At 41.6% G+C, this 22,464-nt stretch overlaps 1 protein-coding gene across 3 annotated transcripts in view; it reads left to right on the top strand.

The window, feature by feature from the left end:
* The window catches only part of ADAM11 (ADAM metallopeptidase domain 11), a 103,088-nt gene that overhangs the window by 28,873 nt on the left and 51,751 nt on the right, over positions 1-22,464 (top strand). For all 3 annotated transcript variants that reach the window (XM_033917931.1, XM_033917929.1, XM_033917930.1), the window contains exons 4-6: positions 1,817-1,883; positions 17,260-17,348; positions 18,082-18,145. In XM_033917931.1, coding sequence (XP_033773822.1) covers positions 1,817-1,883; positions 17,260-17,348; positions 18,082-18,145 — 220 coding nt within the window. The remainder of the gene's footprint in view (positions 1-1,816; positions 1,884-17,259; positions 17,349-18,081; positions 18,146-22,464) is intronic.

The following is a 22,464-nucleotide window of genomic DNA, read 5'->3' as shown; positions in this document are numbered from 1 at the left end:
CTCCAGCAAGGTCCTGGGTGTCATTATAGATTCTACACTGTCCTTCAATGACCACCTCAACTCCCTGGTAAAAAATATGTTATTTCAGCCTCCACATGCTGAGGAAAGTAAGATCTTGTTTCCACCAAAATCATTTTGCCATTCTTGTCCAATCCATCATTCTATCCAGACTGGACTATTGCAATTCTATCTTCATAAGCATAACAAAGAAAAACCTTCACAGACTCCAACGGATTCAAAATGCCGCAGCCAAGCTAATCTTTGCAAAAAGTAAATATGATCATGTCTCACCGCTCCTTCTCAAGCTTCACTGGCTTCCGATAATTCCCAGAGTCCATTTCAAATGCATTTGCCTAACTTTCAAGATCATCCATGGCATCCTCCCCCTATTAATTCCGCTTTCTTGGAACTCATCAAATCCTAATACCACCAGACCCACCCAAAAACTGAAGCTATCCTTCCCCTCACTAAAAGGCATTTCCCTCCCAGGAACACTAGGAACCTCCCTCCACTTCAGACTCACCGAGCTCTGGAACAACCTTACCTCCCCCCTTCGCAACCTGAGTGCTCTCCAACCCTTCCGTAAACATCTGAAAACCTGGTTATTCTCAAAAATTTAACACTTCCCTCCTCTTTGACATCCTAGCCCGCTAACTTCCTTCTTTCCTCTGATCCTCTTCTAACCCTCTCCTTGTAGTTCCTTTCTCTTTACAATTCCTGTAAACTGTGCCGAGCTCCACAACCCTGGAGATGGTGCGGTATATAAACCTAAGGTTTAGTTTAGTTTAACTGCCTTGATTTCAAGCTGGTAGGCAACAATCTTGGTTAGGTAAATGTATTCAGCAAGCTATGTTATCATATTGCAGTTTTCGGAAATTAAGACCACTTTGTTCTTTAAGTATATTACTTAATGAGTTTTATTATTGAAATTCTATTTTACAAATATTTGTATTTTTTACTGTATTATTGTATTTCGCTGACTATCCAGCTCTTTTTAGTGTAAATCGCCTAGAACTTTTGGTTATGGCGGTATAAAAGAATAGTTATTATTATTATCGATTTGATTACAATTGTTAAGAAATGCGGTATATCAAATAAACTAGCTGTATAAGGCTGATCCCAATGAGCTAAAGATCTGGGGAAGAGGGTGAAGTCCTTATAATGGTTCCAGTACTCAAAACAGTATTACTGTATAATTGATGACAAATCAAGGCAGAGGGAGATGGTGGTGAATGTCTGTAGTAGGATTTGATTTTGCATCCCTGGAACATTCCAGATAACTAGGGCTAGAACCATCGGTGTATATATTTTACTTAATTAAGAGAAATGTTATCATCTGATTGAGGTATCATTTATATTAACCCTATGTCCTCTTTCCTCATGTAATTTTCCTTCACTTTCTTTCTTATCAAGATATTGGAGTTCATCCTTTTTTCTTTTATTATTTTTCCCTTGATGTCCCCATTTGATAGCTTTTTTTTTTTTTTTTCTATTTTATTATTATTGAATTTTTAATAATTCCCCCCCCCATTATCGTTTTAACTCTACACTGCTCAGACTTGAAACTTGATCTTCATCTCGGGATGTATGGGGCTGGGCTAGTCCTGTATCTAGATTGTCATACTTCCTTTCCTCTTACTTTTCACTAGAAACTGCAGTGCATATCAGTCAACCATTCACCCCAAACCTGGCTGCATGTACACTGATATATTCATTTCTAATATAATTTCAGATCCCATGTGATTGAAGATCTGACTATAAACTATTTTATTTCTTCTGTTCAAATAAAATGTTATTTTTTTTTAACTTCTTGCAGTCACTTGCTATCATCACGTTATATGGAGAGACATTATGAAAGAGATGGGAATGTCACGCATATATCGGTAAGTGGAAGAATATGTAGTACTTGAGTGCTGAGGGATGTACAAATCTGATGTTAAGAAATGGTACATTTCACTGGTAAAGTAGTCCAAGGTAGATGAGAAGAGGGATATCTGTAACACAAGTCCTACATGTCAGAGTTAAGGAGCTCAAAATTTAGTCGCTTGAAGAAACAAAGGAAAGAGAAAATATGACAGAGACATTCAGGGGTCAATAACCAGTTAACTGGGTAAGAGAGCCTTTTGCCAGATTAACTGTACTGAGTGGGCCCTGGGAGAACATTGCGTGGCTCTTACCTGGTTAGGCCCTCTAACCACCAGTCTAAATTGGCCATTGTGCAGGCAGTAGTATGCCAAAAAATCAACCTTGTCAAGTCTCCACAAGGCTTATTTTTGTCCACTTGGTATGTTTTATCCATGTGTTAAATTTCAGCTTGATTAGACAATATTTAAAGGTTATTCCAGCATGCACTGTTTGCTTGTGTGTTGTTTATGTAGGTGATTGTGCATAAGTAATTTGTATGGTGTCTAGTTTGCGATCTGCACCTGAAAACTGGCTCTTTGGGAAGTCAGTCTGTCAGCTGTCAACTGCAAGGCTGCCACATGGACTTGAATATTCTTCAATTGGTCAATTTTCATCACTGTGATGAAGGAAAACCTTTACCGGAAAGCTATAAGTTGGCATGTGAGTGAGCAATGGCAGAATGGGATCGAGGCAATAGAAATTAGGGCTCCATACAATGACATTGAACTGCTGTCTACTCTCAACACATATCTGAATAAAACTGTTGCAAACAAGCTAGTTCCAGACATCTATGGTTTCTGTCCAAGCAGCTAGCAGCACTTGCCTTTTTTGATGACAGAATCGCACCAGAAACAAAGCTACGAATGGTGCAAAACTTGCAACTTACGTGGCCAGAAATTCCACGACGTCTCATGTGTACAAATGAAATGGAACCTGTGACCTTTTGAAAGTCTTGTAACACAGAGAAGAACACAGTCATTTTTTGATCTCTTGATTGAAGGAGGATCAACAAAAGCAAAAAATATTCCTGAAGAAACATCCCACAGAGTGGACTGACGATCCAGTTTTCAAGGAACTTTGGAATCAGGCATCCAAACTGAGTATTAATGATGCAGCAGAACGAGGGTAAGCCTCATTGAAAAATACAATACTTTGACAAAAGATGAAAACCAGAAGCAATTTGTTCTTTGGCTAGTGGTCAGCCACCGAAAGAAGTTTCCTTCTGTATTAAAGGCGCCTCTTATGTCGTAGACTGTTGATTATTTGTCAAGTGCACAAGAATTACAATATGCTGTTAAGCTTAGCGATAGTTTAAAAAAATAGCAAAGTGGGGCAACCCCTAAACTTTGTTTTAAGTAAAATTTTGTGTATTTTTCATTTTTATATAAAGGAATAAAATTAGCCTTGTGGACAATCAAAATATGTTAATTAATTTTTTAGGACCACCCTAGTGGGCGGTCCCAGGGTAGAGTAAGGTGAGGTCAGCACTTAACTGGATAAATACTGATATTCAGTCCTTTAATTGGTTACGTTAACCTGCCAAATAGTACCACATAAATAGCAGACCTATCTTTGGCTGGCTTATCAGTAATATCAGTACTTATCCGGTTAAGTTCTGGATGGTCACACATACCCAGATTTGTAAACATGGCCTGGAGTCGAAGATATGAAAATAATTTTGGTGGTGGCAGTCAGTGATCAGTTGGCCTTCTCTAGGTGTGAGGGGGTGGTGGGATCCTAGAACGGTTTCTGGCAGAGGTATTAGCAGCTAAAATAATGACAATATTGATGGGAGAGAGAGAATTAGACAGAGATGCTAGAAGACCAGGGAACTGGAGGGAAAAATCAGTTAGCTAAACTGGATAGGCCAAAAGGTTTTTACCTGCCAATAATGACATAGAAACATAGAAAATGAGGGCAAATAAAGACCATATGGCCCATCCAGTTGGCCCATCCATACCAATTATTATGGGAGGGTGCTGAAAAGTTCTCAGCCCAACCAACCAACTTCCTAAATTCTGAGCGTTACTTTGCCACTGTAGCTGAAAAGAGTGTTATCTTATTTCATTAAGTGCCAATTTGCAGAAACGAAATTCTAGGTTTTGACATTGTTTCAGATCATTGATTGAACCATCATTCTCTTGTTGGTTGGGCTGAGAACTTTTCAGCACCCCCCTCGTAAACTCTACCATTCCTGCCTCTTCCTTAGAGATTCCCTGTGCTTTCCTACACTTTCTTGATTACACATAGGGGTAAATTCCATATAGGTCACTAAAAGCTAGACGCCAAAAATCTGGTGGCTAAGCTAGTATTCTGTAACAGAATTGAGCCAAATCTGTTACAGAATACTGGCATAAATCTACCGCTACATGCCATGTCTGTGACCAGCGTAAATGGTGATGCCTAAATGTGACATCTGTGTTGAAAATGCAAACTATTCCATACAGTGTGCAGAAGAATAGTTCAAATGCCCTTGACATGCCCTTCCCCCTCCCAGATTAATGCCTCCTTTGCAAATGTGCATTAGAGAAGTTAAGGTTGCAGAATAGGGGTGTAAACCTGTTACACACGCAATGGCAAATTAGCACCAATTACTGACCGTGCCAATTATTGGTATTACCAATTTACCACCGATATATTATGTTACGTGTGCAACTGGCCCTATTCTGTAACTACTTGCTTAACTTTGAGCAAACCATTTATAGAATTTGGTGGATAAGAACCTAAGCATCGCCTTACTGGAACAGATCAAAGGTTTATCAAGCCCAGTCTCCTCTTTCCAACAATGGCCAAGTCCAGAGAATGAGTAAAATGGACTTTACGCTGCGTATCCAGGAATAAGCAGTGGATTTTCTTAAGTCCTGGTCTCTTGCACCTTTACTGGGAGACCTGCCCTTTCCATAAAGAAATAGCTCCTTAGATTCTTTTGAATTTGTTCCCTTTAACCTTTGTTCTATGCCCCCCTCATTCCAGAGCTTCCTCAGTTGAAAGAAACCTATTTTCAGTGGTATTTGAATGTCTCTGTCATACCTCCCCGCTCATGCTGTTCTTCCAAAGTATCCCTATTGAGGTACATTTTATAAGAGTCACGGAGCAGCCAAGAGAGGAAGCTATTTTTATCCCTCTATCTTTAGGATAATTTTCAGGCATAATCGAGCTGACTAATTGTGGTTAAAAATTATCCCACATTTGCTGGCTGAAAATACCTCTTCTCCTCAATGATCTAGAGTTGATGCTCTGAAAAAATGCCTTCTCTCTTTCAGGCACCCCTTGCAGAAACAAACACCTCTCTCTAGTGATCCATGATCAGCCTCCCTCTCTCCTCCAATGTCCAGCTGTAGAACACACACATTAACCTGCAGTTTTAGTGTTATTTCCTTGCCCCAGTTGCCTTAAAATCTACTTGTACCTAGAGCAATGGAGAGTGAAGCGATTTGCTCAACCTCCCAAGTGTCACTCGGAGATGGAGACTCAGGATTTGAATCCTGGTTACTCTGGTTTACAACCCACTTCTCTAACCACTAAGGGAGAAGTGTCTAGATGCAGTGTGTTTGGTGCAACCAAGTACTCTGGAGCAGACAGAAAGCTTTTACCTCGGCGTTTTTTAAGTGACTCATACAAGTGTCCCCTGAGGAAGGTATCTTCAATACACCAAAACCAGGATCCTTGTTGGGACCACAGTTTGGATTAAAGACGTCTCCCTTGCCTTTTGTTAGACTGTTTATACCCTAAGGCAAGGAGTTCTTCTTTTGCCTGTCTGCAAATTCAGTAACTGCATCTGGGCACCCAGATTCCTTTGTAGAATATTATCATAAGGGGATGGGACTTCATGTACTGCCTTTCTGTGCATTCATGTATAGGAGCCATCTCGGTGGGTGCTGTGGGGTGCTTGAGTACTCCCAATATTGAACAAAGTCCTTGACTGTGTCCAGAGAGAAGCTATTTCTTTTTTTAAATTAGAACTGTTTGAGTCGCACTGGCTCCCCATTACTCACCGCATCAAGTATAAAATTTTGTTGCTGGTATTTAAAACTCTATCCACAAGTGAACCATCATTTATAAATCGGATGCTTATCCCGTACAATCTATCACGCACTCTTCGATCTTTAGCACAAGGATTACTGGTAGTCCCTTCTTTAAAAGTGGTAGGTACCAGACGTCATGATATGTTTTCAATTGTGGCCCCCCAAACTTGGAACTCTCTACCACAATATATAAGAGATGAAAAGTAACTCAGTCTCTTTAAAAATAAATTAAAAACTTTCCTTTTTAAAGATGCTTTTGGTCTCTAAAACAAATACTTTTTAAAAAGTGTAGCTAAGTCATCCCTCCTTATGTTTTTTCCTTGAATGTTCCCTTTTCTTCTTTTCAAAATACTTATTATGTAACTTTTCCCCTTTTATCATTTTGTGTTCTTGTTTCGTCTGTTTATGAGTCTGTTTTTTTTACCTTTTATATAATATTATTTGTATGTTTTTTAAAATGTTTATATATCTTATTGTAAATCGCTTAGTAAATTATGGATAGGCGATTCATCAAATTAAAAAAATAAACAATAAACAATACATTGTATCATTACAAGGTATATAATAAGAAATATGTAACCTTTACATGAAACAAAACATAAATTCCATCAAGCCCTCATTAATGAGAGGAAAATGCTTATTTAAATCAAAGAAATTTTAGTAGGAAAATAAATATGATATCTTCCCTAGCTTTCTAGGTATTAAATATATTTATCTCCCCACATAAAATAAAATAAAATTAGAAAAAAATACCTTATTTCTCATAAACTTTAAGAAATTTTTCTAATTGCAGTGGATCCCAAAACATATACTATATACAGTGGTATTTCGGTTTACGAGAGCACCGTTTTGCGAGTGTTTGCAAGACGAGCAAAATATTTGCAAAATTGGCACCTCGGAAACCAAGCGTGCTTCGATTTATGAGCGGAGCCCCCCCGCGACACGGCACCCTCCCACCCACCCCCACGATTCGGCACCCCCCCCGCCGCTTCTTACTGTCATCTAGGCCTGGGCACCGGCACTGGCTTGTCCTGTGCGTTGGTGCCGGTGCCCGAAGATCGGCCTCCTCTTCTTGCTGGGCCTTGAGCATCTGCGCATGCTCAAGGCCTGCGAGTTCACGCTCTCTCTGAGATTCTCGGAGATCTCGAACTTGCAGGCCTTGAGCATGCGCAGATGCTCAAGGCCCAGCAAGAAGAGGCCAATCTTTGGGCACCGGCACCAACGCACAGGACATGCTGGTGCCGGTGTCCAGGCCCAGATGACAGTAAGAAGTGGTGGGGGGGTGCCCAATCGCGGTGGGGTGGGGGGCAAATCGCGGGGGGGGGGGGCATCATGGGGGAGAGGGTGCCAGATTGCAGGATCGGAGGAAGCAATGCCGGTTCTCGTGGGGGGATAGAGCAGCGCCGCTGGCCTCGGGGGGTGGGAACGTATCAAAGCGAGTTTCCATTATTTCCTATGGGGAAACTCGCTTTGATAAACGAGCATTTTGGATTACGAGCATGCTCCTGGAATGGATTATGCTCGTAATCCAAGGTACCACTGTTTATCCCAGGACAAGCAGGCAGGTATTCTCACTAGTGGGTGATGTCATCCGACAGAGCCCCGATACGGACGTCTCACAAGCATACTTGCTTGCAGAAACTTCAGAAGTTTCGAGATGCCCGCACCGCACATGCGCCAGTGCCTTCCCGCCCGATGGTCCGGGCGTGTCTCCTCAGTTCTTTTCTTTCCGCGGAGCTGAGAAGTTTTACTTCAATTCTGCGCCAATTGAACCCGTTTTTTGCCTTCTTAATCGCCGCGGTTTTGAGTTTATTTTACTCGAATATAAACAGATTTTTGGGCCAAAGAAATGACCCCAAAATGAGGGTCTTGGCTTATATTCTGGTCATTGCCCCCGCCCCTCCTCCTGGATATGTTGCAGGCCTCCACTGGGCCTGCTGTATGGCCTGGTGGGGGTGGTTGAGACAGGAGAGATCCCTCCTGTCCCAGCAAACTCTGCCAATTTTTTTTACTTCCCTCCCATCTTCCCCTGTGTACCTTTTTGAATCCCTGGTGGTCTAGCAGTGTACCGGGCAGGAGCGAGCTGTCCGTGCTCCTGCCCCATGTTGAGTCCCTCGAGAACTCGTGGCAGCCATTCACCGAGAGGCTCAGCACTGGGCAGGAGTGAGGAAAGATTGCTTATGCCCAGTACACCACTGGACCACCAACCATTCAAAAAGGTATGCGGGTGGAAGTGGGAGGGAGGTAAAAAAAATTGGCAGAGTTGGCCAGGACAGGAGACAGGAGGGCTCCCTCCTGTTCCGGCCCACCATGTTATATGGCAGGCCTGGTGAAGGCCTGCAGGACATCGGGAAAGAGGGGAAACAGGGTATAGGGCAGAGAGAGAGGAGCTGGATGTAGAGCCTGGCAGGGAGGGAGGGAGGACAGGGTGGAGAGCCAGGGAGGGAGGGGGGCTGGGTGCAGAGCCTAGCAGAGGAGTAAGGGAGGGAGGGGGCAGGGCACAGATCCTGGCAGGGCACATGAATATTAACCCCCCCCCAATCTTATATTCGAGTCAACCTTTTATCCTCCTTTTTGGGAGGAAAAAGGGTACCTGTTCTTATATTTGAATCGATTTATATTCAAGTATATACGGTAATCCTTAATTCTGAAAATTTATCAAGCATTTGCATGGAGATTTCAAGAAGAAAGTAGCTCCCAAAACCACAACTCTAGGTTTCAATGCCAAAAAGGCTTTTCGCCTGAGGTGTGTAGATTTAGGCACATCAGGAAAAATCAAAACCCTAGCTCCACAAAACAATGCATCTTTGTTTTTTCAAATACATCTTAGAGAGAAATCATTTCCATTAGCTTTAGCTCCTCCAGTAATTTTGAAAAGGTGCTGCCTGTGCATACGGGCACATATTTTATACCTGGGGCAATGGACTTGCTGATCTGCTGTTAGTAATATGTATGTAACATGTCATTAAACTTGTCCTTAGTACCTGAAGATTGCAGGGTGGCTAATGTAATGACAATTTTTAAACAGGGTTCCAGAGGTAATCTGAGTAATTACAGACTTGTAAGTCTGACTTCAGTTCTGAGCAAGATAGTGGAAACTATTATTAAGAATAAAATTACGGATCACGTAGACTTGGTTTAATGGGTTCATTTAAAGGAAATCCCTCACTAACTTGCTTAATTTCTTCGAAGATGTGAATAAACATGTGGATAAAAGTGATCCAGTTGATGGAATGTATCTAGATTTTCAGAAAGCTTTCAACAAAGTTCCACTTGAGAGATTCCTGAGAAGATTAAAGAATCTTGGGATAGGAGGCAATGTTCTGTGGTGGATTAGGAATTGGTTATTGGACTGAAAACAGAGTGTAGGGTTAAATAGCCAGTTTTCTCAAGGGAAGAGGGTGAATAGTGGAGTGCCGCAGGGATCTGTACTGGAATTGGTGCTATTTAACATATTTATAAATGATCTGGAAATTGAAACCACAAGTGAGATGATTAAATTTGTAGATGACACTGAAACTATTCAAAGTTGTTGATAGATGCACGCTATGAAAACTTGCAGGAAGACTTTTGGAAATTTGGAATTCTGGAAATCCAAATGGCAGATGAAATTTAATGTAGACAAATGCAAAGTGATGCACATTGGAAAGAATAATCCAGTTCATAGTTACCAGATGCTGGGGTCTACCTGTCAGCACCCAAGAGAAAGATCTAGGTGTCGTAGACTATACGCTGAAATCTTCTACTCAATGTATGGCGGCAGCCAAAAAAGCAAAACAAATGCTAGGAATTATTAGGGAAGAGATGGTAAATAAGACCAAGAATATTATAATGCCTCTGTATCGTTCCATAATGCGACCTTACCTTGAGTATTGCATTCAGTTCTGGTCACCATATCTCAAAAAAGATATAGTGGAATTAGAAAAGGTACAAAGAAGAGCAACCGAAATGATAAAAGGAGATGAATCTCCTCTTGTATGAGGAAAGGCTAAAGAAGTTAGGGCTCTTCATCTTAGAAAAGAGATGGCTGAGGAGAGATATGATTGATGTCTACAAAATCCTGAGTGGTGTATGAGTAACAGTGAATCAATTTTTTACTCTTTCAAAAATGACAAAGACTAGAGGAAACTCAACAAAGTTACATGAAAATACCTCTAAAACAAATAATGTTTTTCACTCGAATATTTAAACTCTGCAACTCATTGCCGGAGGATGTGGTAACAGTGGTTAATGTATCTAGTTAAAAAAAGGTTTGTAGAAGACATGGAGGAAGCCAGTTCTTGCCCTGGGATCATTAGCATGCAATGTTGCTATTATTTCGGTTTCTACCAGGTATCTTTGACCTGGATTGGCCACTGTTGAAAGCAGTTCTGGTTACTGCAAGCAGGGTGACAAAAATGATAAAGGGGATGGCATGACTCCTCTAGGAGGAAAGGCTAGAGAGGTTGGGGCTCTTCAGCTTGGAAAAGAGATGACTGAGGGGAGATAAACCAAGGTCTATAAAATAATGAGTTGAGTGGACGTGAATCATTTCTTTACTAATTCCAAAAATACTAGGGGGTATATATAGAAAATATTACTTCATTCAACTTACAGTTAAGTAAATTTGTTGCCAGAGAATGTGGTAAAATTGGTTAACATAGCAGGATTTAGAAAAGGTTTGGACAAGTTCCTAGAAGAAAAGTCCCTAAACAATTATTAAGGTGGTCTTTGGGAAAATCCATTGCTTATTCCTGGGATGAGCAGAATGAAATCTACTTTATTCTCTTAACCCTTTCAGGACCAAGGGACATATTTGTCCCATAACTTTAAAATCCTATAAATTTTGATTGGGATAGTCTACAGTTCTAAATTTGATATGTACGGATTCCATAGGATACTGCCTTTATGTAAACAAACTGGTTCCGACATTCATTCATTAGCGTCGTTGCCAGATTGACAAGAAGATTCACTTGCCACACTGTCCATAAGCCAGAAGTGTGATTTTTTTTAAATAAAAATAATGATATTTCACAAAAAAAAATCAATTTTTTGGCATCTGCAAGCCCTTTTTACCATAAAAATGTCGTCAAAACCACAAAAATTGGCCTACGATCCTTATGGTCCTGAAAGGGTTAAGATGCTGCTAGGTACTTGTGAATTGAATTGGCCACTGCTGGAAACAGGATACTGGGCTTAATGAACCTTTGGTCTGTCCCAGTAAAGCAATGTTTATGTACTTATGTAGAACCTAATTTGGGTAATGGAAGCGCTGGCCCTGATCCTGAGTGGGCAAGTTCCTTTAGGCAAGCAGAAGCTATCTACACACACTGTCTTTGTTCAGTCCCCCCAGTGTGTGAGCAGAGCTCAGATGTTTTTCAGTCTGCTGCGCTCAGGCTCTGTTTGTCTGAGCCCCTGAGAAGGATGGTAAGGGATGAAATTGGTTCAGCTTCTATGCTAACATGGAGTTAGTGGTCTTTGGTTTCTCAGCACAAAAATCTCACCTTTTTATCTCTGTCCCTTGTGCGGTTATGCTGCCCGTCCTCCCAGGTTCATTCTTAATCCCTTTCTTTTCCTCACCCTCAGTCATTCCTTCCTGCTGCTTCTTTCTCTTCTACGTTTCTCTCTCCCCCCCATCTCTTTCCCATTTCTCATTCACTGCCTGTCATTCATATTTAATTGTGTCTCTGAATATAAAGCTAGTTATCTGAGTGAAGCAGATTTTAATGCTAAAAGGACTGCAGTAAAGATGAAGAGAATAGCATGCATGCATTGCCTCTGTGAGCCTGGAGACTCTTTTCTATAGAGCTATTAGTGAAGATGTGTGTGTATGCACACATGCCAGTCTCCATCTCATTTGTTCATTATCAGGTGTACACACTCTCATCAGCCTGTCTGCATCATTTACTTTTCCTTTGTCTGTCTCACACACATTCCCTTCCTCACTTTCCAAATCGTCACTTTACTAGTATTTCCACATTCACTATTGTTACACATGTTATAACAAGCTAGAAATATCATCAAAGGCCACATCCGCTGCTAAGTCCCACTCTGTTTAGTTTTGCTTAATTTCTTAGCTGTATCACCTATTCTTAGGTGTGGTAAAGATGCTTCTTTCAGCATCCCTGGAACTAACTTCCTAAACTGTCCCGTTCAACCTGCCAGTTTTTCTTGACCTGTCTGTCACTCTAAAGATGTTCAGAAATATACACTAATGCTACAAAAAAAACCTATATTAAGAGATTATCAGTTCAGTGACACTTTGTAGAAAAGCTAAACTATTTTCAAGACACTGTCAATAAGGACCATCTAAAATGTGTTTAAAAAATGTTTATGTGAGTACAGTATATGTATACAGTGGTGTAGCTGGGACTCTGTGGCCATGGGTGAGAGGAGAGAGATGGGCCCCCCTCAAGGTCCAACATCTCCTCCTCCAAGTTTCCAAGTTTATTTGCAATTTGATACACTGCTTATCAATATCTAAGCGGTGTACATGATTAAAAAAGTTAATGTAAATAGGGGTACACGATAGAAATATAGACAGTAACCAAAACAAACTTATGAAATAAAAGGGAAGGGGGAGAAATGCAATAATCGAACGGAAAGTAATACATTGAATGGAAAACACAATAATAGGGAGGGTGTTAAAATCTTAAAGGGAAAAATTTAATAAGGTGGAGAGGGTATGTAAATGTCGTTAAAGATCAAATGCATCTTTAAATAAGAAAGTTTTTAAATTGGATTTAAATTTGTTAAGAGAAGATTCTTCATGAAGGCTCAGGGGCATTGTGTTCCACGGAGAAGATTGATTTCCTTGTCTTGTCATGTACTATATGAAGTGATGATGGGACAGCTAACAGATTTTGATTGCTTGAACGTAATGATCTAGTAGGAGTATAAGGGGTGATTAATCTGTCAATAAATCCTGGGGATTGTATCATTCTAAATTTGAAAGTTAGAAGTAATAGTTTGTAAGTCAGTCTATTTGAGAGAGGTAACCAGTGAGCTGCAATTAGAGGGAGGGTTACATGCTTACATTTTTTGGCTTTGAATAAGTTTAGCAGCTGTATTCTGAATAATTTGTAATCTTCTGAGCTCTTTTTGGCTTATTCCTTGATTCCTTGGCATTGCAATGGTCTAGCTGAGAGATGACTAGAGAATGTATAAGGATATTTATGGAAGATGTTTGTAAAAGATTAGAGAGATAGCAAATCATGCAAAATCTATAGAAACACTTTTGTACAACTGTACTGATTTGTTGGTGATAAGATAATTTATTATCTAAAGTCACACTGAGTAGTTTAATTGTAATTGTAGGTTGAATCACAGTGGAGTTCAAACAAATAGGAGAGATGGAGATTTTCAGTCTTGTTATAGGGATCAGAGATGCTGGCTGGCAGGACCTTTCCCCTGCTAAGTCCCACCCACAGGATGTATCAGCCAGCGGGACACAGCAAAGGATAGGTCCCACTGGCCAGAGAGAGAGAGAGCCTTTAGTGTTGTCTGTGATGCTGTAGCTGTGCAGGACCTGGCGGGTAGGTAAATAACTAATTTTGGGGTGGGGGTACTGGATGCAGGCAGCCCCTCCCATTGTCCAACCCTGGGCATTTTGCCAGGCTAGTTCAATGGTAGCTACATCCCTGTATGTATAGTATATAGTAACATAGTAAATAACAGTAGATAAAGGACCTGCATGGTCCTTCCAGTCTGCCCATCTGTCACATTCATTATCAAGGCAAAGTTGGACCCACAGTCCAGTAATTATCCATTTTACTTTCTAAGTTCCAGTCTCGTAAGATGTCTTCCCCTTCCCCTGAAATAGACATGATCTGTACTCAGATGATATGAATGTGCTATAAAATACGCATACCTGCTCCTGATCCATCCTGTAATACAGGGGTAGGGAACTCCGGTCCTCGAGAGCCGTAGTCCAGTCGGGTTTTCAGGATTTCCCCAATGAATATGCATGAGATCTATTTGCATGCTCTGCTTTCAATGCATATTCATTGGGGAAATCCTGAAATCCCGACTGGACTACGGCTCTCGAGGACCGGAGTTCCCTACCCCTATACTGGCATCAGCTGTACTGCTCCCTGCTGGAATCACCGTCAAAAGCAAACTCCATCCTGTTCTAATCTGTCTTGCCATATATGGGACAAAGAGTCTGTCCGGCATCAGCCCTTCTTCCCCTTCTTTCACACAGAGGGTGGTGGATACATGGAACGCGCTACCAGAGGATGTGATAAACAGGAGCACGCTACAGGGCTTCAAAGAAGCTTTGGATAGGTACTTGGAAGACAAAGGGATTGAGGGGTACAGATAAGAGTAGAGGTAGATTATAGGGATGGGATTAGAGGTAAATTACAAAATTAATCAGGGACCACTGTTCAGGCACTAGGCCTGATGGGCCGCCGCGGGAGCGGACCGCTGAGCAGGATGGACCTCTGGTCTGACTCAGCGGGGGCAACTTCTTATGTTCTGATGTACTACTGGGGCAGCCATCCAATCACCACTCCTTTTTCATCATAAACAAAGTTATAGTTGTTGATCTGTTGAGTTTTGTGTTGATATTATCTTCTTTATATTTAGGGATCCTTTGTATCCATCCCTTGCATTTTTTAACTCCGTCACTGTTTTTGCTTCCACCAGTACTACGGGGAGGGCATTCCAGGCATCCACTACAGTCTCTATGAAAAAGCATTTCCTGATATTACTCCCGAGTCTACCACCCCGCAGCATCTGGAAAAGAATTGTTGGTAGATTAATACCATTCAACTATTTAAACATCTGTATCATATCTCCTCTTTCCCTTCTTTCCTCTAGGGGGAAGGGAGATGGGGCTGCTATATTGCTTTTTCTGTGTGGTTTACACAATCAAAGCAATTTACATATTTTAGACAGGTACTTATTTTGTACCTAGGGCAGTGAAGTGTTATGTGACTTGCCCAGAGTTTCAAGGAGCTGCGGTGGGAATTGAACTTGCAACCTCAGGGTGCTGAGGCAGCTGCTGTAACCACTACGCCACTTCAGGTACTCAAGACTCTTTTATGGCTCTCTGTGCAATCCTGATATCATTTTCATCATCTTCCTCTGGACCACTTTGGGCTAGATTCACTAAGTGCACAGGTCGGACCCGATCCGTGAGGAATCTGATCCGATCCATGTCCGGGGGGCTGATTCACGAATCGCTCTCAGGTCCTCAACTGCCTGCTCTATAGTGATCCCAGCGCATGCGCAGACCATCTGTAGATGGCCTGCACATGCGCTGGACCTCCGGGCCCGGCAGATAATTTGTTTTTTTTTTCTTTTTTTTAATTTTTTGGAAGGCCGTGCTTTTAACCCGCTTTAAATCCGTGGGTTAAAACCACAGGCTTGTAGTGCAGGGAAGGGCAGGAGAGATTCGGGGTGAGAGTGGGGCGGTAAGAAAGATTCAGGGCAGGCAGGAGAAGAACAGCTATTCCAGCACTGGAGGGGGTTTGCATTGCATTCAGTCCTGGCTAGAGTTCAGATTTGGGGCGAGAGCAGGGCACAGGAGAGATTTGGGGCAGGCAGGCAGAAGAACGGAGATTCGGGGCAGGCAGGAGATCGGGACTGAGAGCAGAGAAGCAGGGCAGAGAGCAGGGCGGCAGAAGACAGGGCAGTCGGAAAGGACCTCAGCGACTGATCCTCAGCAGTCACTTGTTTGTGATCATCCAGCCCAGTCGGTGTTGCAGGGTTTTGGTTAGTGAATCACGTCCCTGCCTACTTCGCATGCCGTTCCCCTCATTTGCATGTGTGGATCAGAGGATGTTTGGCAGAGAGGTAAGTGAATCGGGCCGGAGTAAAATCGGGTTGCAAACCGATCGGTACATGATCAGTTTTCTTAGTGAATTGACCCCTTTGAGCCTTCTTACATTCTTAGCAAGATATGGCCTCCGGAACTGAACATAATATTCCAAGCAGGGCTTCACCAAGGACTTGTACAGCAAAGCAGGGGCATTAACACCTCACTTTTTCTGCTGGTAATTCCTTTTAGTATGCAGTCCAGCATCGTTCTATCTACAGCCACCCCTTTGTTACATTGTTTCACAGCCTTGAGGTCCTCAGACACTATCACGCCAAGGACCCTCTCCCAGTCCTTGCATATTGGCTTCTCACCCCCTAACACATACAGCTCATTTGGAATTTTACTCCCCAAATGCATCACTCTGCACTTCTTGGCATTAAATTTTATCTGCCAGAACTGTAGACCATTCGCAGATCTCATGTTTTGTATTCCCTCTGGGGTGTCCACTCTGTTGCAAATCTTTGTGAAATTATGTGGCGGGGCATCCCAAGTATATAGCTATTTGTATGCATGTGCGATATATGCATGCCTTTATATGTTTACTTGTATGAAATAAATCTGTTCACGTGTTTATGGGTAAATTTACAGCACTGATTGTATATATTTGTGTTTGTGTACTTGTAGCAGCATCCTTGTATTTCATAAGTGTGGGTATATGGTAAGTTTATGTGGGTGTGTTTGTGGGGGAAACCAGAATGAGTCTCAATAGCCTGCAAATCTCAATATCTGCATTTACACCTGCTCTGAAGGTATGCACACACACATACTTTATAAAACGGATGAATGCTGTACACTGGAACAGCGCCTTCACTAGGGTTACCAGATGTCCGGATTCCGGGGCTCCGGATGGCTTTTCAAAACCCGGCACTTTGTCCAGGTTTTGAAAAGCCTCCTCGTGCGCGGATTTCCTCCCTGACCAACAAGAGCAGGCAGTGGGGGGGGGGGAGGCAGGACTGGGGGGCGGGATTAGGACATTACTGGACAGGGATAGGTGGAACTGAGCAGGTTTAGGGGTCCAGATTTTCCACAATACAATGAAAGTGTAAAAGGCCACAGTTGTAGCAATGAAGCAGAGTCACCTTCACAGGGAAGCAACTTCTTTGTAAGACATGTATCGGCCCATGTTTCTGCAAATGTCTACGTTGGGCTTCTTTATACATAAACATATAAAATTAATTAAAAATAAATGAAAATAATTAAGTGTTTATTTAATTTTCAATAAAGATACTTCTCTGTGAATTTGATTCTGCCTCATTGTTCCATCTGTGTCCTTTTACTGCATTCTGAGGTGACAAAATTGGGTCAGTAAATCCCCAAAAGATTAAAGATGAAGAGCTGAAAAAGCAGGAGAGACGAAACTCCATGATCACTTGAAGTTGAGATCTCTGGGACATACAAGGAAAAATTTGTGTATCTTAGGTGCAATCGTAGCCCTTCCATGCCTCCGATTGACCACTGTGTTGTCGTGACTGCTGAGAATGTGATGCTTTTCTGATTTCTAAACTTTCTGCCTTTCTTCTTCAGGGTGTGGCCGAGGAACACTGTTATTATCAGGGCAAAATTAGAGGAAATGCTGGTTCTGTTGTGGCTCTTTCCAGCTGCCTTGGATTATAGTGAGTACTGCTGGAGTCTTTAATATCGGAGTGGTGAGTCTGAGCATGACAGCACGGATAGCTTCACACATGCAGGCATATCTTTGGCAAGCTGATATAATAATAACTTTATTTTTGTATACCGCATTACCATGGAAGTTCTATGTGGTTAACAGATGAAGAGACTGTACATTACAGCGAAGTTACACATTTTTTTTTGGGGGGGGGCATAGCTACATTTACATTTTCGACGACACTACATTTACGGTGAAGTTATTTTTCAGGTCGGTTACAATTGCAGAGAAGTTACATTTGCTGTAAGTTGCATATATATAGCGGAGTTCATACAGTAGTGTTACATACGGCAGTGATATATACTGCGGAGTTCGATAAAGCAGAGCAGAGACATTTAGTAAGGGAGGTAACGAAGAAGGGGTGATTAGTTGGATAGGGTGATCCATTTTGTTAAGCCATTTGGTGGCTGACAGGATTGGAGGAGTCGAGAGTCTGAGGTAAGTCAAGGTCCGAGGAGGAGGCAAGGAAGAGGGGGGGAGAAGTTAGAGGAATTTATCAAAAAGGTAGGTTTTGATTGACTTCCTGAACATTTGCTAGGGGGGGAATTGGAGATGAGTGGTAGACATGCACAATACATGGCAGGCATGTGGCTGGAAGAGATAGCTAATGAATGTGATAGCATATGATCAAATCAACCATTGCACAGCAACTGTGACAGATAGGCTCTCCTTCTCCATAGCGGCGTCTTTTCTGACGGATATTACATGTACATCATTGAACCCCAGACAACAGAAAACCAAGAGGTAAGGATGAAGGTGCAAGCTGAGAGTGTGTTTCTCACTAAACATGCCATCTCTTGTAATAACATGTGGAGGGTAATTTTATTTTAGCAGGGCACACATTGTAAGCCTATTTTATAGAATATTGTAACCAGAAAAAAAAAATGTATCTCTGTAGCTTTAAGAATTCTGCGCTGTACGTGTCACCTTTAGAATTCTGGACAGCACAGCTCTCTCTTGGGAAGTATTCGAAAACCGCAAAGGAGAGCAGTTGGAGGGTTTGCTGTTGATAAGAGAGGTGGGTTTTAGTGTTTGTGACTGGCAAAAGGAGTTTTTTTTGGTGAGATTTAAAAGTGAGTTTTCAGCATAGTTAAAATTTGGGGCTCCTTTTACGAAGGCGCAATTAGCGGTTTAACACGCGTAATAGCGCGCGCTAAACCACCGGCTGCACTAACCTCTTGAGCAGGCGGTAGTTTTTTGGCTAGCGCGTGATGAAAAGTCGTGCGCGTTCGTAAAAGGAGCCCTTGGTTCCAGTTTCTCTTGATTCTGAAGGAGAAGCTATATGGCTTTAATGATACAGGTACTCCAGCTGTTTAAGCTAAGTACCTTAATTTTTACTGGTTCTGTGAGATGGATTGGTTCTACCCCATGTTTTATTTTACCATCACTGAATCATTCCACAAGTGGTCGATTCAGCTGGAAGTTACAGTGACTCTTTTAGTATTAAGGTTTTGTTCACGGACGGTTTTCTGCCTTTACATTTTTGATATTGTTTTTCACAATTTGCTTTTGTTATTTTGGACACCCTTTCACATTCATCTTCGCTAAGGAAGGATATTCTATATAAAGTTCCACTGATTGCTTTTCACTACTGGTATTTGGAACGTGACTGTAATGTGGACTATTTTGTGATCTCATTCTATTTATTCATTTGTTTTAGCGTTTTTTGATTGACAGACTTTTTGATTTTTTTTCTTTTCTTTTTATTTAGTTAGTTTGTGGGGTGTTTTTTGGAGGGTTGATTCATCTTCCCTGTTTCTTATTTTGGCTCCTTCTGTCTCTCCTTTGGTTTTGCTCAAGCACTTGATTTTTTCACCAGTTCACTAATATATAATTCATAAAGGCACGATGATGTACGGGGCAGGATTTATTTAGACTTTGGTCTAAGTGTGTATCACTTAATAAATACCTGCCTGGGGCTATTGGTCATCACGAGGGAAAATCAAGCCCGTACTGACTAGTGCATTGTAGTTTGCATCATTATCTGTGGCCTTATTTCAGGACCTGTTGGTGGTTCATGCCATTGAAGATTCAGTCTTTGGTGCTTAGATAGGATAGTACCAATCTTTTCTGTTTGGATTATTTGTTATTATTGGTAATTTTTGGGTTTTTTCTGGATGGTTTAATGATACAGTACATGTCAAAAATTCAACAAACTGTTTCTGTATATTGATGTTTAATTCAAGTTTGTGCAAATAAATTTACAAATACTATTTAACCAGTATTTGTTTCTAAAAGTGTTATCTTTTACCCGGTAAATTTGATTTAGGGGGTAAAGTATTTTTTGTTACTCGCTTCTCTGCTTGAGGAAATTTCTCACTTAGACACCTGAATTAGGCCAACTACAGAAAGTGAAGACAGTGAGAATTTTCACTCAAAAGGGGAAGGGTTACAATATTAATGCCAAAGCAACAGAAATCATGCCTGGATTGAAGCCGTGCATGCACATGCAATGCGTATTTTATAACTTCCATGAGTAAATCATGACTCCATTCGTGCTGTGCCCTTGAACATGCTTACATGCAGGTCACGTAGAAGTGTGTGTCTTCTTGTCTCTGCACATAAAAGCCTTTTTATGCAAAAAAAATCCTTTCTAAAGTTACCCCCTGGTGTCTTGAGCCTAAGGCTCTAGCAATCTTCAGTCCCGGCCCTATTCTGTTCTCCATATCATCGGGCTCTGGATCAGAGAGATCTGGGGATTGGGATATTTTAGTGGGATTCATGGTTGAGACTTTAAATAGCTCAATTCAAGGTTTCAGGAGTTTCTGCCACTGATAACCCTTTGCAGCTGGTCTTGTGCTGGAGCTATTTCTAGGCACAGATTGGTCGCGGCAGGTTTGCCTGGCTGCTTCTTCTGTTTCCAGCTGGGATCCTTTTTGTAGAAGCAGAGGTGGCTGCTGCAGAAAGGTATTTTCCAGGCTGATTCATTTTCACTTGTTACTATGGAGACTGATGAAAGGAGATTCCTGACGTCTTTCCTCTAGCCTCCTCCCTATTCCATATAAAAGGCATCAGGAATCTCTCTCCATTGGCCTCCATGGGAAAATGTATGTCCTCTTTTATTTAACTTGTGTGTTTGAAAAAACAGTATAGAAAACTGATAAATGTCCATGTAATTCTTCAATCCTTCTCTACGAAATCTTTATAGAGTTTGTTGAATCCAGTGCTTCATTTTAAAACTCCCCCTTTCTTTGCTTTCACTCTTTCTTTGTATTTTCATTGACTGAATTTCTGACACCACTCACATTTTGTATTTTATTACTACCTAGGCCAGTTTTATTTATTTAGTTGTTTACTTTGGAAGGAAGGTTGAGAACTTAGTGTATTCTCAATCATGATCCCCCTTTCTCTCTTTCCCACCACCCAGTGTGTCCCGTCCCCCCCCCCCCACCCCTCTCTCTATACCCTCTGTCTGGAATCATTTCTTTCCCCACCAAAATCCCCTCTCTGCCCACATGATGTGGAATGGAGAGCCACCTCCTGCTAGGCCCTATATGCAGTCACACACTCCAGAAGTTGGCCCTGTCATTACTTGTATTTCAGCTTGAATCACATATTAATAAGAACCAACTAAAATTTTCATAAGGAAGATGAGCGCTCCTAGATCTGTTCCTCTTTAATTCTACAAATCATAGAGGTGGTTGGTGACTCAGCTGTTTGGGGAGGCTAAAGTGGATGGGGCTAGGGCAGAGTATAGGTGTTGCTAAGGTGGTATATGGCACAGAATGGAGTAAGCTAAAATCCTTGAAGTGAGGGACAATATCTATGTCATCAGTTAAAGGACAGTGGAATACTTTTGAACACGGCAAGGAACTATGTGGCTCTGATGCAGCGTTATCAGCTATCTTCCCAGTTACTGATACTAATGTGAACAGTGAATATACTCAGAAATTATATGCCAAAAAATCAAAATAAGGTATCAAATTAATACAACATACTCTGGAAATATATACAAGTGCTTTAACACTTGGCTCCCAGACGGACCTAACTCCCTAGTCCAGCATCTTCCTGTTCACCATGCAACTCCGTAACAGAAATCTTGTGGTTAATGGCAACTATAAAATGATTTGCTTTTTTGTTTTTTTGGCATGTTGCCAAATGGCCACCAGGCTTCAGATCTGCCGGCCTAGTTCATAGTTGAAATACCAAACATGCTTGGCATATGTTTTATCAGAATTAGTTTGAAATCCAGGGAATCCAGGGTTCAAATCCCACTGCCACGCCTTGAGATCATGGACAAGTCACTTAATCTTCCCCTTCAACTACAAGCAGAGTGTAAGCTCCCCCAGAGACAGGAAAATATCTATTGTATCTGAATGTAACTCACATGAGCTTTATCCAAATCCACAGTCCAGTACCAGTCATATTATGAAGTACAAGCAGTTTCTGAATTACAGATGCCTGACTTAAGTACAACTCATACTTAAGAACGCGGTTGCGGCTTCATTTGATTTCACTAAGCAGTATTTCCAGTGGCATAGACTCTTACACTTCTCCTGTAGCAGATTCAGAAATGATGCATGGCCACATTAAGAACAGAGTGTGGTTGTGCATGTTGTACCTTAGAGGGAACACTGGTAGGAATAGTTGGCCATTTTGTTAACTGGGAGCAGAAGTAAGCAGCAAGAATCTTAAAATCTACAAGTTTTGAGTTACATATAAATCTGACTTACGAACAGCTTTAAAAACGTAACTCGTTCTTAACCTGGGAACTGCCCGTAATACAAAACAACTACAAAATCACTCAGGACCTATAAAGCAATTCAACCATACCATAACAATACTAACCTTTTAGGGTCACACAACAAGGGTCTTAATAGGAAAGACAGCCTCATAAACATTACTGTAGGCAGTAGAACATCAATACACCTATTGGAACATAAGAATAGCCTCACTGGGTCAGACCAGTAGTCCATCAAGCCCAGAAGCCCGTTCTCACGGTGGCCAAGCCTACACAGATACTCAGCACTAAGACCTGGATTCTGTATAGGATACCCGGGAGGGGCGTCCTATACAGAATTGGGCCTGCACCCGCCTAAAATAAACCCGATTCTGTAACCGAC

This window comes from Geotrypetes seraphini, chromosome 13, assembly GCF_902459505.1.
Source record: "Geotrypetes seraphini chromosome 13, aGeoSer1.1, whole genome shotgun sequence".
In the NCBI taxonomy this organism is placed as follows: Eukaryota; Metazoa; Chordata; class Amphibia; order Gymnophiona; family Dermophiidae; genus Geotrypetes; species Geotrypetes seraphini.
The sequence above is the reverse complement of the archived record's forward strand: the minus strand, read 5'-3'. Positions and strand labels throughout refer to the sequence as shown.